A 17026-nucleotide genomic window follows, 5' to 3' on the forward strand; every position below is an offset into this window, starting at 1 on the left:
CCTCTGGTAATTATCGGTGAAGGTGTACGATGAGATGTCACAGACGTTGAGAATCAGTAAATCTGATATTCTTATCTTTAGTAAACAGTTTGTCTTGCTTAGGTAAAAATTGCGAGGGTAGGGAAGAACTATAAATTGAAAGTCCATCGAAAATTTCATCTACTTCTCGGACAGAAGTTACGGCAAATTCATCAGAATGACTGCCGAGAAAGTACCTCAAGCACCCGCAGGTAGACAACGCTACTTTTTAAATAAAATCGATTTTTTCTGTGGATTTTCATTAATTCTAAAGTATTTATCACAATCAACTCTGTTATTAGCAAAATATGGTACAAGGCATGTACAGGCCCTCTTGATGTCTGGGAGCTTGATGATCTCGTACGCCTTGCGAACGTCATTATCCGTAGCTATTGTTGCCATGACTGACGCCAAGTCGACGAATCCGGATTTCAAAGTACGTAGACATCAGTATTAATACAATTTTTGAAACTTTCAATAAATCTTTAAAAATATACAAAACCAACGATGTCTATAGGAGTACAAATGGAGCTCATACGAGAAGTCGATGGTTTTGACATCCTTCATGTGGGGCTACGTCGTGATGCAGGTACCGAGCGGCTACCTGGCCGGAATGTGGAGTGCTCACAAGATGCTTTCGATAGGTTTTTTCTCCAGTGGCGTCATCAACGTACTGACTCCTACCTTGGCTGATTATGGCGGTTCCATGACTGTCTGCGCCAGCAGAATAGCTATGGGAGTTTTTCAAGCCTGCTATCTCTCCAGCATTCACACTCTTACTTCGAAGTGGGCTCCACCCCACGAAAGGTCGAGAATAAGTAAGTTTTTTAACATCACGCATAGTGCAGTTCAAACACGTCATTGATATGATTTGATCGTTAGAACAGATTAAGCGCAACTGTGCGTATGTATTTCAATTTTATTTGGCAAATCTCATTTCAATTGCAAATGTGAAATTCCGTTTGATCTCAATTTCAACAAATCCATGCATTTATTTTTATCGAAAACGTTTAAGCATTTATAAAAATATCCGTGGAAAATCTTGTTTCGGTGGCATAATAGTGATACCCATCAATTTATAAAATTTGTAGCAACAAATTGAAATATTCAATTCCGATTCGACTTTTAGGTACATTCATTACTGCGGGTGCTACCCTAGGAAACGTGGTGGCAATGGCACTTTCGGGCGTGATCGCAGCCTCGAATTTGGGCTGGCCAGGCGTATTCTACGTTTTTGGAATCGCGAACATTATCATGAGTATTGCCTTCTACTTCAATGTTACGGACTCGCCGGCAGTGCATCCAACCATTTCTCAGGAGGAAAAGACTTACATCATCGAGAGCTTGTGGGAAATCGAACACAATGCTGAGAAGGTGAGGTGAGACGATTAAAATAGTTGGATAAAGGCATAATTCCGTCTTATCATTTTAAATAGAAACTCCATCCGCCATGGAAGGATATCTTCACATCGGTTCCAATGTGGGCGATAATCATTGCTCATTTCGGAGTGAACTGGGGTGCTTGGACTTTACTTACGGAAATACCGACGTACATGAACTCCGTTTTGAACTTCGAAATTGCTAAGGTACGTTGAGCATATTAACATTGCTGTTTTTTTTCAAAATTCCAAAACAAGTGTAAGATCACAGCGATTTAATGATTGTACAATTTATTGTCCTAGTTTTTCTTTTGAGGAAAACAATTGGTAAAAATGATGATCAAGGGTTAACGACATTGAAACTAACAATATGTAGGTGCAGTTATTATTCCATGTTTATGAAAGATTAATAGATTATAGATTGCATTGTCGATAATCAATGTAAACACAGTACAACGAAACTTCATAGTTATACTTTTAAACATCACTGTAATCACAATAGACGCTAAAACAGCCATAGATATATGTTTTATGAATTTTTGTAGAACGGCATCATCTCATCTGTGCCCTATTTGGTCACGTGGCTGCTGAGTTTTCCGTCGAGTTGGCTTGCAGATTACGCGATCCGCAAAGAAGTATCGACAAGCGTGGTCCGGAGGGTCTGCAACACCGTTGGCACATGGTTACCGGCCATGTTTTTGATTATTCTTTGCTTCGTGGACCATTTGAACACTATCTGGCCGGTGATGATGCTTATTCTCGCTGTCGGTACTAAAGCCAGTGCGGCTTGTGGTTTCAACGTCAATCACATCGACCTCAGTCCTAACTTTGCAGGGAACTTATATTCAATTAGCAACACAATGGGTACAGTTGCTGGTATCATCGCGCCGATGCTGTGTGGACTGATAGTCCAAGATTCGGTATGTGCACTTTTTGGATATGAATTAAAATTTTTTGGCTTTATTATCGCTTCATGATTATGGAGTAACTAAGAGTATTGTAATTATGGATTGTTGATGCAATATACCAGTTTTAGATAATATAAATTTTATCACATGAATTTGAAGCTGTCATAAAAATATATTGGCTAATAGATTTAGATTATAGACATGTGACGCTAATGATGCTTACAAACAAAGTTCTATACAATCAGTATTAAAAAATTTAATCCTTGATTTCGCAAAAATTACAGGTGGATCCTGACAAGTGGCATATTGTATTTTACATCACCGCTGCTATTTATTTTACATCGAATCTCTTTTTCATCATATTTGGACGTGGAAAGGTTCAGTCGTGGAACAATCCAAATAGAAAAGTTTCTATTCTATCAGTGTTCGATCCAAAAATAATCGCTACTGAAGCCTAGTATAGATATATGCAAGATATTCAATTTCATGAACATGAAATCAAACTGTAAATACTGTTTTAGTTATAGAGTTAATTGCATTTGTACATATTAGTCACTTTTTATTTATTAATATTTCATTGTTTGTAATAGTATCTTTTAGTATCTGACTATGATACACATGAATGTACACTATTTTGTAATTTCAATTATAGCTGTACATATTAAATAAAATGATTGAATACTGTTAAAATGATTTTATTTCATCGTATTGCTTTTTAGAAACTTTGCTTTCATAAAATTTGCAAAAATATTTCAAAAAGAGCAGATTAGCTGAAAAAAAGATCTAGCAGAAAATTCATTTAACAATAATTATTTCTAAACACATTCATTAATCTTTGAATGTAATAATATCAAAATGCATACCCTACACAAGTATGGCACACTATAGCAACGACAATAAATTAGATTTATCCGTTTTATCTTGATACACTCCAAAATCAATATCGATTAACTTTTATTTCTATCAATGCTTCATAAAAACATCAACTGCGTTGAATTTGTGGTCAGACAGGATCAGGTCGTCAAAGATGGAGATTCCCAATGAAAATTTCGTGGAAAAGCTCAAACCCCTTCCAAGTAATTATATTTGTTTGATTTTATTTTATTGAATATAAATATTATGCTATACCCATCGCCAAAAAGTAAAAAAAAAATAATAAATAAAATATTGTTCATTAGGTAAACTTGGAATGAGACATCTGCAAGCAGCACTACTGTTCTTATGCACGGGGCTTACATTTGGAATGCGCGCCAATATGTCAGTAGCCATTGTTGCTATGACGGATCGGACATCTAGTAATCCAAATTTTGAAGTTTGTATACATATATATCCATGTAAAACATTTCAGAACTATATAAATGATCTAACCATAAAATTTTGAGCGTTCAATTTTTAATAGGGTATATTGAATAATTATCAGACATAGTCTTTATCAGACATAAGAATGTGAATTGCCATTTGAGTCGCTTAAGATGATTGCCAATCTAGATATAAAAAGTTTCTTGATTGGCTCATTATTTCATGAGCTGAGCTTTTAAGAAACACGTTTAAAATTCGACTGCAAATTTTTCCACAGATATTTTTGTTCTCAGCACAGACTGCCTTATTATTCTTTCTTTTGTAAACAAAATGAAACCCTGATATAAGTTCAGTCGGATATTTAGTAATCTAATCAGGAAATTTACATTGATAAACAATGACATCGATTATTTATCTAGACAACACGTGATTGTATAATTTATAAATACCTTCAACTTGCAGACGTTCAACTGGAGCTCACAACAAAATTCTTTAATCTTGAGCTCCTTACTTTGGGGCTGCCTCATAACCCAAGTACCGATTGGTTATTTTACCAGGAAAAATGGTGCGCGAAAGTTTCTCTGCTTTGGAACGATACTTGCCGGCGTGGCCAGCATCCTTATACCCTTAGGAGCTCAGAATGCTGGCTGGGTAGCAGTTTTGTTCTGTAGAGTTGTGATGGGACACCTTGCGTTTACAAGCTAATGGCCAGTTGGGTGCCACCCTCTGAACGAGCACGACTTTGTAAGTATAAATATATTTTATTCTGATATCGGTTTTTCTGAAAATGTTGTTCATAAATAAGTATTTCAATTAAAGGTTCGTTTATTGTTAACGGTGCCCAGCTTGGGACTGTGGCATTGCTACCAGCTTCTGGCATACTAGCGAAATCGAGTCTTGGTTGGCCTAGTATTTTTTATATATTTGGCATGATTTGCATTGTATGGGGAATTCTTTATTATTTCTTGGGCGCGGATTCGCCATCGGATCACACGAGAATGTGTCAAAAAGAAAGGGACTACATTAACAGCAGTTTAGGAAATTTAAACGATGACATGGAGACTAAGTTATTAATAAATGTATTTTTTTTATATAAGTTATATTGTGGCTAATTATGAATTATTTAAACTAAGGAATTTGTTGAAAATATAGGGTAAAAAGTTCCCGTACAAACAAATACTTAAATCAGTACCAGTTTGGGCCTTGCTCGCCGCCAACTGCGGCCAAGGATGGTGCTATTACATTTTCCTGACGGAAACGCCAGCTTACTTCAAGTATGCTTTAGATTTCGACATTCAAGAGGTGAGAAAGGATAAATAGCATAAATAGCATTTTATTGTTTCTTGCAATTCTCACTTTTGAATACACGTGTCTGAAATATTTTCTAATTCTATTCATACAGAGTGGAATACTATCAGCGCTGCCGTACTTGACCATGTGGTTATTAGCTTTTCCAGTTAGTTGGTTCTCTGACTTTGCACTTCAGAAAGGCGCAAGTGTAACACTCGTTCGCAAGGTTTGCACTACCGTAGGAATGTGGGGTCCAGCTGCGTGTTTGCTGGCTTTAAATCTTGTGCAATCTGGCAGCCAAAGCACTTACGTATTCATCTTTGTAATGGTAGTTGGTCTAAACTCTGCCATTACTTGTGGCGCTGAGCTCAATCACATAGATCTTACTCCAAACTTTTCCGGGAGTTTGGTATCCTTTACGAATACCTTAGTCAAGTTTTGTGGACTGTTAGCGCCTATAGCTGTAGGATAAATTGTTTCTGATATGGTAAGTAGTGACCTTACTCATTAATAAATTGGTTTTCTTCATTATGCAACTTCTCCTTTAAATACAAAATAAATTTTTAATATTTGTGTTTTAGACCAATGTTATTCAGTGGCAAGTTGTTTTCTACACAACGGCAGCAATTTACTTTTTGATGAATCTGATCTTTTTGATATTTGGAACTGCCGAGAAGCAGTTTTGGAATGACGAAGAAGACGAATTTCCGAATATCATCAAATCCCCTAGACTCTTTACAATTTCTATACCCTATCCCGGCGAAATCAACAACATTGATGACAACACTATATTACAGAGCAAACACGCAAAGTAGCTACACGTACACGATCGGTATTTTCTTTTTTTTACTAGACAAGCTTGATCACTCCTAATAAGAAATAAGTATATCGAAAGTTGTTGTGTCCGACGACTACACTGTTTGTTATAGAACAATGTATTTGTTAGAAGAGATAATTGTTTCTTGTTAGAAGCCAACGATCGCTACGTAATATATTAGGTATTGAAATATTATATGTACTGTATATACATCATCATTAACAAACAATATTATGTACTTCTTAACATTTTTTTTACAAACGTGATAATAAAACATGTTTATTTTGTTATAAAAAAGGTATATCATACATGTAAACTAAGTTGACATTTTATTACTTAGGTCACACGTATCCTAATGTACCGCTATAGTAACGTATTTTCGAAACTAAATAGCTTTAGACCTTTGCAGCATTTTCCAGCTCCTTTTACGAGCTGCTTATCTTGCTTCTGAGTAAAGTGTGTTGCATATTGACTGCGTGTGTTATTATTATGTTACAAAAATTATATGGTATTCATTATATAGCTCTAGTATAAACTATACAATAAATACCATAGTTAATATGCTCTATATATTTATTTAAAATGTCGATTTCATCCTTACATAGGTAGGGAGGCAGTGCGATGAAACTTCATGGTCAAACTTTGAATTATTAACGTATGCATCATTCTGACAAAGCGTCTAAAGCTCTAATTTATTTACTTTACTGTAGCTGACTGAGATTATGTGTGATCCAATTAAATAACTTCTGACGATTTAAGATACTTTGAACTATAAAGATTTTTCCTATACACATTTTATAGAGCGGTTGGTCATATGGTTATCGTTTTTTTTTTTCAATCAGTTGTTTGACAAACTTTAGACTTCTGGAAAGATGTGACTTTCATAACTGTCTAAGCTTCCAAGATTTGTGTATCTTTGTAGCCTCTTAGAATCCATATACTTTGACATTATTGGCTCAAGTTTTTGTATAAAAATCAATAGATCAATCGGAGTATAAGATTTATGCTTCTGGCAAAAATTTCAATGCATGTAAAACCTGTAAAGCTTGACATTAAATATGTACACAGACATATATTTGATATAAATGTATCACACAAATACATTTGCACAGCTACACACACTGTGAATGTATCGTTATTTGAAATAATCAGTTAAATGTTGGGATTAAAATGATATGTATATCATCATTGCTGGAGTAGAATATAAGACTAGTATACTTTATACTTTTTTAGTATTATAACTGTAAATATTACAGTAAAAAGCTTGTAGTATTACTAGTAAAAATTTAATTTAATAATCAATCATAACATTAATCTATCATGGAGTACAATTTCGAAGAATATCATAATAAATCAAGTAATTATGTGATTAAATTATATAATGCTAGTTTTTCTATATTACTAGATATATAGATAATTGTACATCCGTAGTTTATTAATATTAAATTACTTTACAGATATTTTTGGGTTCAAACAAATTCAGCTATTATTACTATTATTTAGTATGGTCGTTATTTTTGGAATGCATACCAGTATGTAAGTAGCAATTATTGGCATAATAGATATACAATCGAACATAACAGTAAGGATCAAAATTCAATCGTTGCAGAATTTCTTTCAAAGAGAAAACGCCCATGCAGCAATATCATTCAGTTCATTAAATATATCTTATATATTTGCAGGAGTTATATTCAAATGCTAACAAGAGGTCGACGATATTAGGTTCTCCCTGCTTAGGTATTTTAATATCCCAATTACCAAGTTAATACATTGCTAATGCTTTTAGTCCTAACAAACTCATCAGCCTCGGATTCCTGCTAAGCGGATTTTTGCATTTATTAACGCTTCTTTCTTATCGTGGAAATTAACTGAATTGCTCTAGTTTGCATCAGATTAATCGAGGGATTATTTCAAGGTTGTATCACTCCTTGTATTCATGCACTCGTTGTGAGGTGGATGTTCCCTTCGGAAAGGATACAATTGGGTAGGTGAAATAAATGAATGTGAGATAAGGGTATACGTATAATTTTGATGTGATACTATAATCTTGACGGTAACGTACGACAAAATATTTGTTTCTGGTTTTTTGTAGGTTCATTGATATTTAGCGGATCCAATATTGGTATTCTTATTGCAATGTTGATTTCCGGAACGATTACTGCATCAGCCTTGGGTTGGCAAAGTATCTTTTATGTATTTGGTATAGCTAGTATTTTTTGGGCTATCACATTCTACTTTACTTGTGTACAAACTTCATCTGTGTTTGTGAATACAGCAATTAGATCTGAGATGAAAGTATTTATAAATGAAAGAACTTTTTAATGCATGCTAGATTAGATGAATCATTCCGTAAAGTTAATAGAATTTTGATTTTAGATGCAAAAAGTGCCTTGGTTGGAAATTTAAGCATCTTTGCCAGTATGGTCTTTAATCATAGTTACGTGTGGACACAATTGGAGCTTTTATATGCTTCTTACAGAATTACCAACTTATATGAAATACATTCTCGAGCTTGATGTTCAGCAGGTTTGTAAAAATAATGTCTTTGCGGTTACACTGCGAATGTGTTGATTGATTTATTATAATTTTGTAAGTTCGTAAATATATTAGTTATGAATCATAAAGTATCTAAATTTAACGTTTCAATAATTTTTTAGATAAGTCAATTCTGAGCAATACCTTATTCGTTTATATGGATCATTAGTTTATTAATTTGGTGGTTATCTAAATTCACATTTCGAAATAAAGTATCCATCGAAATTATTCGCAACACCAATAATACCTTAGCAATCAATGTGTTGTCCAGCTGTGGTTATGGTTATTCTTACATTTGTTGATATGAAAAATAAAACAGTTGCTATTTCAATGTTTTTGCTTATTTTAGCTTTGAACCGTGGTGTCGTTTGTGCTCATCAAGTCAATCATATGGAGCTTAGTCAATATTTTTCTGGACACATTGTGGCCTTAGCTAATACTATTGGCAATTTTTTTAGCACCAATTACATGTGGGTTTATAGTAACCGAACCTGTAAGGCCATACAGACATAACATTTTTCAAATAAACTCAAGCAGCTGATACAATATTTTTTTTATATTGCAGATAAATGCTGAACAGTTGAAAACAGTTTTTTACGTGACAGCTTCAGTGAATTTTCTTACAAATCTTGTTTTTGTGTTGTTTGGCAAAGTCGAAACGCAGTACTGGAGTGGTCCACACTTTTCATCATCGCGGTATCGATATCAAGCTTGTCGCATATCCACTATAACGGCAGCATATTGAACAACTTTGAAAGATTTGAATGCACATTAAAACAGAATTTGACATCGATGAAAAAAATAAAAATGTCTCATATACATTGAATAATTAGGAATTGTTAAATATAATTTATGAATAGATTTATTTCATAATAAATAATTTTGATGTATAAAAAAGTTTTTATTATATATATATATATATATATATATATATATATATATATATATATATATATATATATATATATATATATATATATATATATATATATATATATATATATATATATATATATATATATATATATATATTTAATGCTAACGATTTTTATAAGATTAATGCTAAGAAAATGTAGGTAAATCTTGTAAATGATTTATGGTTTTAAATCGTTTCGATTGTAGGTGAATGTAATCGCCATTTTATTGCTTGTCGCATGTGGTCATATAAGCTTGATAAATAACATGGATGATAGCAATAATTATCCTGATTAAGTAAATCACGTGAAAAAATATTTCAGCATGGATGATTATAGGTTTCGCAGCTTGCAATTTTTGTTAATAATAGTTATTGTGATTCGCGTGAATAAAAAAAAATAAGAAGTAGAAATAATGCAAGTAAAGTAAAGGTATGTTTCATTGTTTTGTTAAAAAATAAACGGTGTTGACAAGAAAATAAATTAATCAATAGAGGTCGTTTATTTCTCAAATGTTTTATTTTTGCATATGTATTAAAAAAAGTCTTTCAATATCTATTCAGTTCAAGTACATGCATGTAACTTGCAAGTTCAATGCAATGTTTAACTGGACCCAATATATTATATATATTTTCAATAAAACGCATAACAATTGATAGCTCTCTTGATATAATTCTTTATTACGATATTTACAACAGCGTATTGGTGAGCGATAACGTTATCCACGCTAGATCAGATCTGATTGACTTTTATGAGATTCCCTTTTCTTATATCAATAATGTCAGAACAATGTTGATGCTCTGAGAGTAGAGAACTCGTGAAACAGCGAGCAAACAGCGTACAAACAGTTTTGCTCGGAAGTGAATGTGAAGAAAGTAAATAAAAATGGTTCACCTCAAAGAAGAGCTACATCTTCCCCCAAGTATTTTTCTGGCATTCTTATTGTATGACACCAATGTTTATAAAATTGTAATTAATCATTAATGGCTTGAATTTCGCAGACAAACTGGGCACGAGACATGTGCAGAGTTTACTGCTATTCCTCGGCATGGCGATTGCGTATGCTCTAAGAGTTTGTATGTCGGTGGCAATCGTCGCTATGAGGAACAAAGCTTCTGCAAATCCAGACTTTCCAGTACGTATAAGAAATCATACATTTTTCTTTATGCACATCTTTTTTCTTGATCATCCATTAAAAAATAAATTTCTCTCAACAAGCGATATTATTTTTTTTTTGCGTGTAATTGCGTTCTTCGTAATATTTATATCTGCATTTTACAATCAACAACGAATTGTCTACAACAAAATGTTACAAAATATTAATAAAATGTTCTATGCTTCACAGGAATACGATTGGGATTCGAATCAGAGTAGTTTGATTTTGAGTTCGTTTTTTTGGGGCTACGTTATTACACAGGTCCCAAGTGGTCAGTTAGCCAGCACCAATAGTGCCCGGAAGCTCTTAGCTTTCGGAATCGGCCTTAGTTCGCTTCTGAATATGCTCGTACCTTTACTGGCTGGCTATGGCTACATCTACTTAATCAGTCTTAGAGTGGCAATGGGTTTGTGTCAAGGCTGTTTGTTGCCATGTGTTCAGACGCTTTTGTCGAGGTGGGTGCCACCGTTAGAAAGGGCTCGACTAGGTACGTAGATATATGTATACTAGATAACTAACTTTTTGAGCTGTTTAAAAAGAAGCTGTTAAAGTAAATCAATTATTCCTCGTCATCCGAAAAAATATGCTGATTCATAATATAAAATATTTTAGGATCATTCGTGATGAACGGACCACAATTCGGCACAGTCGTAACAATGCCTGTCTCTGGACTCCTCGCAGCTTCCGGCATAGGCTGGCCGAGCATTTTCTACATCTTCGGAGCTTTCGGTGTCGCTTGGAGTGCACTCATGTTCTGCATGGGAGCTGATCATCCTTCCGAGCATCCGCGAATCAATCCCAAGGAGGCACTTTACATCAATAACAGTCTTGGCAATTTGGACAAAGCAGTCGACGCCGAGGTTGCTAGCGTTTAACGTTAAAACCTTAACATTATTTCACGAGAGTTGTTGCTGATACAAAACCATTTTATTTTCAGAAACCAAAAGTCCCCTGGTTATCGATCATTACGTCAGTGCCAATGTGGGCCTTGATCATCGTTCATTGCGGCCACAATTGGGGCTTTTACACGCTTCTGACTGAGATGCCTTCTTACATGAAATCTGTTCTCAAGTTCGACATCACGCAGGTCAGTGAGGACTAGTTTGAATTTAATTTTATCCGCATTGTATACGCGTGCACGTAAGCAGTGGATGTGTACTATATAAGTATCGCCAGGTGTTATGAAAATAATTCGGTCAGGGCTACCGACTTGTGAATTGAAGAAAGTTTGCCATTGGCCGTTTTGTATGCATTTGTTGAAATTTTAAAACCGAGCTGCTTTGAATTTGTAGCCGGATCGGTTCGTTGATATTTGGCTTGGCGCCAGGATTTCTCGACTCTCGAAACTCGAAATAAGAAAGAACGCTGATATCTATTCTATCTTTACAATACGATGTATTGCGCGTATACAAATTCTTGGAAATTTTAAATGCCCAAAAACTGTAAAGCTACATTGATGAATTTTCTGCAGTCAATATTATTTCATAGTTATCACATAAAATTTAAATTCAACCAAATACTATACATAGATAATTTTAGATGCGATGAACAGTTTTCAACCATCGAATTTAAAACAGAAGCAACTGCAGCAAAATTCCATTATTATACTTATATTAGTACCTCATGAAAAATCTTTTGAAATAAGGAAACACTCGAGTTCTCATATGCACATTATCCACACAGAGCGGAGGAATATCAGCTCTGCCATACTTAGCCATGTGGCTCCTGGGCTTCCCCATCAGTTACCTATCGGACTTCGCACTACGCAAGGGTTTAACCATCGTAGCTGTGCGTAAGATCAGCAACACCATCGGTCTCTGGATTCCAGCAGCGGCGATGATCGTTTTGTGCGTCGTTGTCACCACCGACAAGGTGATCCTCGTAGCCATCCTCGTGGTGGCCGTGGGCTTCAACTGCGGTATCACCTGCGGCTTCCAAATCAACCATATAGATCTCAGTCCCAATTTTGCGGGACCCATGATGTCCATCACCAATGGATTGGCTAATATTCTTGGTATCGTCGCACCGCTTATCTGCGGAGCAATCGTTAATAAGGATGAGGTGAGTTGCATAGTGTCGTTATACATAACCGGTATCTTTGGCGGCTCGTGTTGACTGAGAGGTGTTTCGAAAACGTCTGCTGCTTGGGAAATGCGGAAGTTATTGATAAGATTTGATTGTGTCTAGACTGTTTAGATTGAACGTTTCTGATCAATGAACTTTCAGAATCGTTTGTAATAGAATTCGAAATTTATAATACTTTTTATTTTTAATATTGATGATTCATTGTGATTTTTTATTATTTTTCTAATCTATATAGATCAAAATATTTTAAATAGGACAGCTTATATCCGTGTGAAAAGTATAGAGACGTGGTAATTCATAGATTGTATCTTATCTATTTTTTGCTTTTCATGTATCTTATAGCTTGCCTGAGAAAGATAAACGGTAGATTTCTTAAAAAATGATATCAAATTTATGTACTTTTTATTTTCAAGGAAAATTTAACCAAAGTCGTATGATATATGTAATATTTTTGAGGGATTACTATCTATTTTTTCTGATACAGATCTACATTGTAAGTGTAAGGCATGTCGTAAATTAATGGACCGTTATAACACGGAAAAAAATGGTTGGAAACAGTAACAAACTGCTTGGCAAAATATGCACCAACTATTTATTTGGTTAACCTTACCAAGTACTTGGTAAGTATAATAAAATAATTGGTAAGTTACCTGCTTTTTTTGGTAACAGTTATTGGTAAGGTTAGCCAAAAAAATAGTTGGTGCGTATTTTGCCAAGCGGTTTGTTACTGTTACCAACTAGTTTTTTCCGTCAATGTATGCTTTGAATCGATTCATTTGAGTCCACAAGTAATTAATTTTAGTGAGTTTAAATATAATAATAAAATATGAAAATGTGACCAAACGTTCAGTTGCTCGTGTTATGCAATTAATCAATGATCAGAAAGAAATAGATACGTTTAATCCTGAAACTTTTTATTATAACCTATAGACTGATTAGATAAAAAATAATCCAAAAATTCCTCAAAGATGTCACCTCTTGCACATCATCATTAGATCGTATTTTTGATTAAATTGATGCATATGTACGTTACCCATTGTTTCAAATATATATGAAGATCACACAGCACCCAATTAATCACAGAACGTCATATCGATTTCCGATAAAAGTCAATTTATGGCTTTATTAGTTTATGAGGTGTGATACGCATAAATTACAAAATCAGTGTTATCTAAATAATGCTGAACACTTATCATCTACCGGTTCAAACAGACAACTAACGTATAGTGATACTCGTTAAAATTGCACCATGCAATCATTTCCAGATTAACTGATGCAGTTTCGTTATTATATAGTATTTTAAATCGATTCGCAGGGTGATGTAAATCTGTGGCACATAGTCTTCTACATTACGGCAGCGATCTACTTCGTGACGAATTTGGTCTTCGTGATTTTCGGTAAAGCCGAAATCCAGTCATGGAACGATCAAGGTGGTGAGGCCAGAACAAGAACAGGTCGTGTATCGGTAATCTCGATTACCGGCGAGCCTACCTCAGTGTCGATACCTGACCGTATTAAGGAAGAAGAGGCGAACGGTTCAACTCGTTGTTGATGCGCAAAGCTTAAAGAATACTTCTTTTATGAAATTATGAATAGGTAATTTTTACCTATAAGTGTGATCTTATATTTGTCTTAAAATTTGGAAAAGGCTCATAAATATTTGTTTTTCTTTTGAATTGTGATGAAAATGATTTCATCATGAGTATTCAGAAAGATCGTTATGCTACTATAGCTGATAAATAAGTAATTATTTATGATGATTTTTAAAAGCATGTACAGATTAATAGGATAGTGTGTATATATAATTTATTTTCTTATTCAGATTATATATATATATATAGGGTAGGATTTTGGATTATGTATAGGAATAACGTTATAGCGAGATAAGTAGTATTGCATACGAGTTGTATATTTTCATAATAATTAAAATATTTATTTCCATTCCAATAAAAATTTATTACATACGGTGTAATATCATCCACTACAAAAAAATGTATAGAAAAAATTAAATATAAATAAACATATGTTTCTTCACCTCACGATTTATCGACAAAACGAATCACGTGACAGCACTCGATCGACCAATGAGAAATTCCGCGTCTTTTGTGATTTCGATGACACGACATTGTCCGTATATATACTACTTCTGTATATTTATTGCAACGAGGAAAGAATGCACTAGTCGTAAAAATTGCGATGCGAACATTGCGAGCGAAACAGGCTTATAATAAAGCAGATGAACTTGTGAATAAGTAGAGTACATTTTTTAACGTGTGTTTACGTTGAAATTGATTTTTTAGCAATGTATACTATAAATAGTGAAGTCATTGCGACTTGTAAAAAATTTAACTTATTTTGTTCCTTTACATTCATGTACCGTTTGGTCGAGATTGTAAAACAGCCATCGAATTCTTATTGTTTGAGATAATTAGTTTTATATATAGGAGTTCGGAATAATTGTTATTGATGTAGAAATTTGTATGCTTATCTCATAGGCATGAGAAATAATCTGAATGCATGTAAGTATAATGTAAATAACATTGAAAGATCAATGCTTTATAAACTTTCGTAAATAAACTGTACTTGCGATTCGATCTTATCTATGATGATGTACATGTCTTAACTAATTCCCTATCATGGAAGATCCCAGATATTTTTCCATGCTTTGTAATGTCGTTACCCTGAAATTTTTTCTGTCCTTTTCTCGTTTAATAAGACACTATACTGGATACATAAAACACTATACTACATGAATTTGATACAACAATGAAAAGATTATTAGAATCTGAAATTCATGATTATTGCCCACAAAGCATTCTTCAAGCTTTTGCGTGCTGAAAAGTGAATCGACTAAGAGGTAGCTTCAGTCGATGCTAAATTCTCGTGTTGAGATATTCATACGCCATTTCAAGTATTTTTCAACCTGATAATGAGCAGCTCCTGAAAATTAATTTATGCAGATTGGTCACGCATTATCAACTTTTGTTTTTATGATAGAAGCAATTACTAACAAATTAAATTCTTACCAAAAAGAGTAAACAGGTAATATTTACTAGTATTTTCTGAAACAGAAGTTTACACTGCATAACATCATTCGTGTTTCAGAACATATTCAAGGCCTAAAAGCAGTGAAAAAACCTATGATTCATAAAGCCTATATAATTTTCTTTTATAATTTCAAGCTTTACTGTGCATTAAATAGATGCAGTTTTTAAAATTACAACCTAAAGAAAATCGAAGCCAAAAATAATGGGAAATGAAAAAGCCGGATACCAATCAACTCTTCAAATTCAAGTTTTTCTATAGCAGTATTTTGCGGTCGCAATACTGTATACATGCACAACTCATCATCAGGCATTATGAAACAATGCGTTGTTTGTCAACAGAGTAACAACAGAGTTGCTTGAAAAGCTCATTATTAAAGTCGGTATATGACATCCGCCTCTGTGTCAGAATAAATCCAGATTGACAAGCCAAAGATTTATGGTCAATATTCACTAAAATTCACAACCACGTGATAAGCAGCCGATCTCCAATTACGTAAATCAGATCAATCCCTCACTCGCTCAATATATTCGTTGATCGAAATTCCCTCCAAGCTTGCGCACTTGATCCATCAGTGTCACCTTGGCTTTCTTCTCGCACATTCGCACACTTCAACTCCAAACTCAAGCTCTCGATAAAATCAAGGCAACCACACATCATTCAGAGCTATCCGATCCTCCTTTGTATACGACGTAGAAAAAAGCAAAATTATATTACCGTGGCGTTTACAAAACACGCATTACTCGCTCTTGGAACCACGCGCGCGCGTGCGCGGTACAGATAAATGTCTCGTTCGCTTTGAGGTCTGGCTATAAAAAACGAGCTTGTAAAAATGCAGCGGATTTATTTCTCGCTCGTCCGAACGCGCGCAAGCGACTAGTACGAATCTTGCCGGAGACCGCACGATAAATTGCAAAATGCTCGTGCTGCGCGCACGCCTATAATCAAATTCGTAATATAATATATCGGCGTGAATTTTACCGCATACATAGAGGCGGAGAAATGCACGTAAGGGAAGGAGATTCGATAAAAAGATAAAGAGTTGTAATAGGTGGGAGATATTGGGTGACACGGTTTGATTCTTTGCGTATTATTTGATCAATTGTAGAAAACAAGAATGAGGTTGTTTTCATTCGCCACTTGGATGCATAAACGCGGATTCACCGTATGCACTGTGATAACCGTTGGAGAATAAGACATTGAAGCGTTTTCTGAGAAACTTCACATTAATGAACAAGGCTAATCGTAAAGAATACGAGTGGCGTTTTGAAGTTTATGCGATATACGTCAGAGAGAGAGAGAGAGAGAGAGAGAGAGAGTGTAAGAGTCGTTTTTTTTTCTCTTAAACACGCAACAGCGGCCCGCGAACGGCTATACGGGATATTTCAAATTCAAATGCTGCATCGCGATGCTAAGCCACGATAACTGTAAACTCATGCCGCGTCGTTGAAGATCGAATAAATTAATTGATAAGGAATATAAGTAAAAGGCATCTTTTATTCCCAATAGGAAATATTTTATCGAATAGAAATGTACGCATGACGATAATAAAGCCGTCGTATAATTCACAATCCGCACTT

At 34.5% G+C, this 17026-nt stretch overlaps 2 protein-coding genes and 1 long non-coding RNA gene across 4 annotated transcripts; 2 read left to right on the forward strand and 1 right to left on the reverse strand.

The window, feature by feature from the left end:
* The first annotated feature begins 18 nt into the window (after window positions 1-18).
* Window positions 19-5709, forward strand: LOC100123651. Its single transcript, XM_031923820.1, is given in 14 exon segments — window positions 19-230; window positions 321-454; window positions 536-836; window positions 1148-1392; window positions 1455-1604; window positions 1943-2317; window positions 2590-2762; window positions 2827-2846; window positions 3484-3617; window positions 4067-4271; window positions 4424-4683; window positions 4757-4878; window positions 4934-5381; window positions 5476-5709. Coding segments are annotated over 14 exon segments (2835 nt in total). The 5' UTR covers window positions 19-196.
* A 4231-nt stretch (window positions 5710-9940) lies between these two features.
* Window positions 9941-15000, forward strand: LOC100123646 (putative inorganic phosphate cotransporter). Its single transcript, XM_016983142.3, has 7 exons — window positions 9941-10082; window positions 10162-10295; window positions 10506-10803; window positions 10929-11176; window positions 11254-11403; window positions 12000-12377; window positions 13717-15000. Exons 1-7 carry the CDS (start codon window positions 10046-10048, stop codon window positions 13951-13953), a joined length of 1482 nt encoding a protein of 493 aa, XP_016838631.1. The 5' UTR covers window positions 9941-10045; the 3' UTR covers window positions 13954-15000.
* LOC107980748 lies at window positions 14309-16842 on the reverse strand. Of its 2 annotated transcripts, XR_001728906.2 has the most exons (3): window positions 15626-16687; window positions 15428-15520; window positions 14309-15341 (listed from the first exon to the last, which is right to left on the reverse strand). It is a non-coding gene; the product is annotated as an uncharacterized LOC107980748 (long non-coding RNA). The 2 variants fall into 2 exon arrangements; XR_001728905.3 differs by having other exon boundaries at window positions 15428-16842.
* Between the last annotated feature and the right edge of the window lie 184 nt (window positions 16843-17026).

This window comes from Nasonia vitripennis, chromosome 2, assembly GCF_009193385.2.
Source record: "Nasonia vitripennis strain AsymCx chromosome 2, Nvit_psr_1.1, whole genome shotgun sequence".
In the NCBI taxonomy this organism is placed as follows: Eukaryota; Metazoa; Arthropoda; class Insecta; order Hymenoptera; family Pteromalidae; genus Nasonia; species Nasonia vitripennis.

What these genes read in the sequence shown, in the direction of transcription:
- LOC100123646 (XM_016983142.3), top strand. Translation starts at nt 10,046, where the DNA reads ATGGTTCACCTCAAAGAAGAGCTACATCTTCCCCCAA. An exon ending in GTTAGAAAGGGCTCGACTAG is followed by an intron (nt 10,804 to 10,928) that starts GTACGTAGATAT and finishes AAAATATTTTAG; the next exon opens with GATCATTCGTGATGAACGGA. An exon ending in CAATCGTTAATAAGGATGAG is followed by an intron (nt 12,378 to 13,716) that starts GTGAGTTGCATA and finishes ATCGATTCGCAG; the next exon opens with GGTGATGTAAATCTGTGGCA.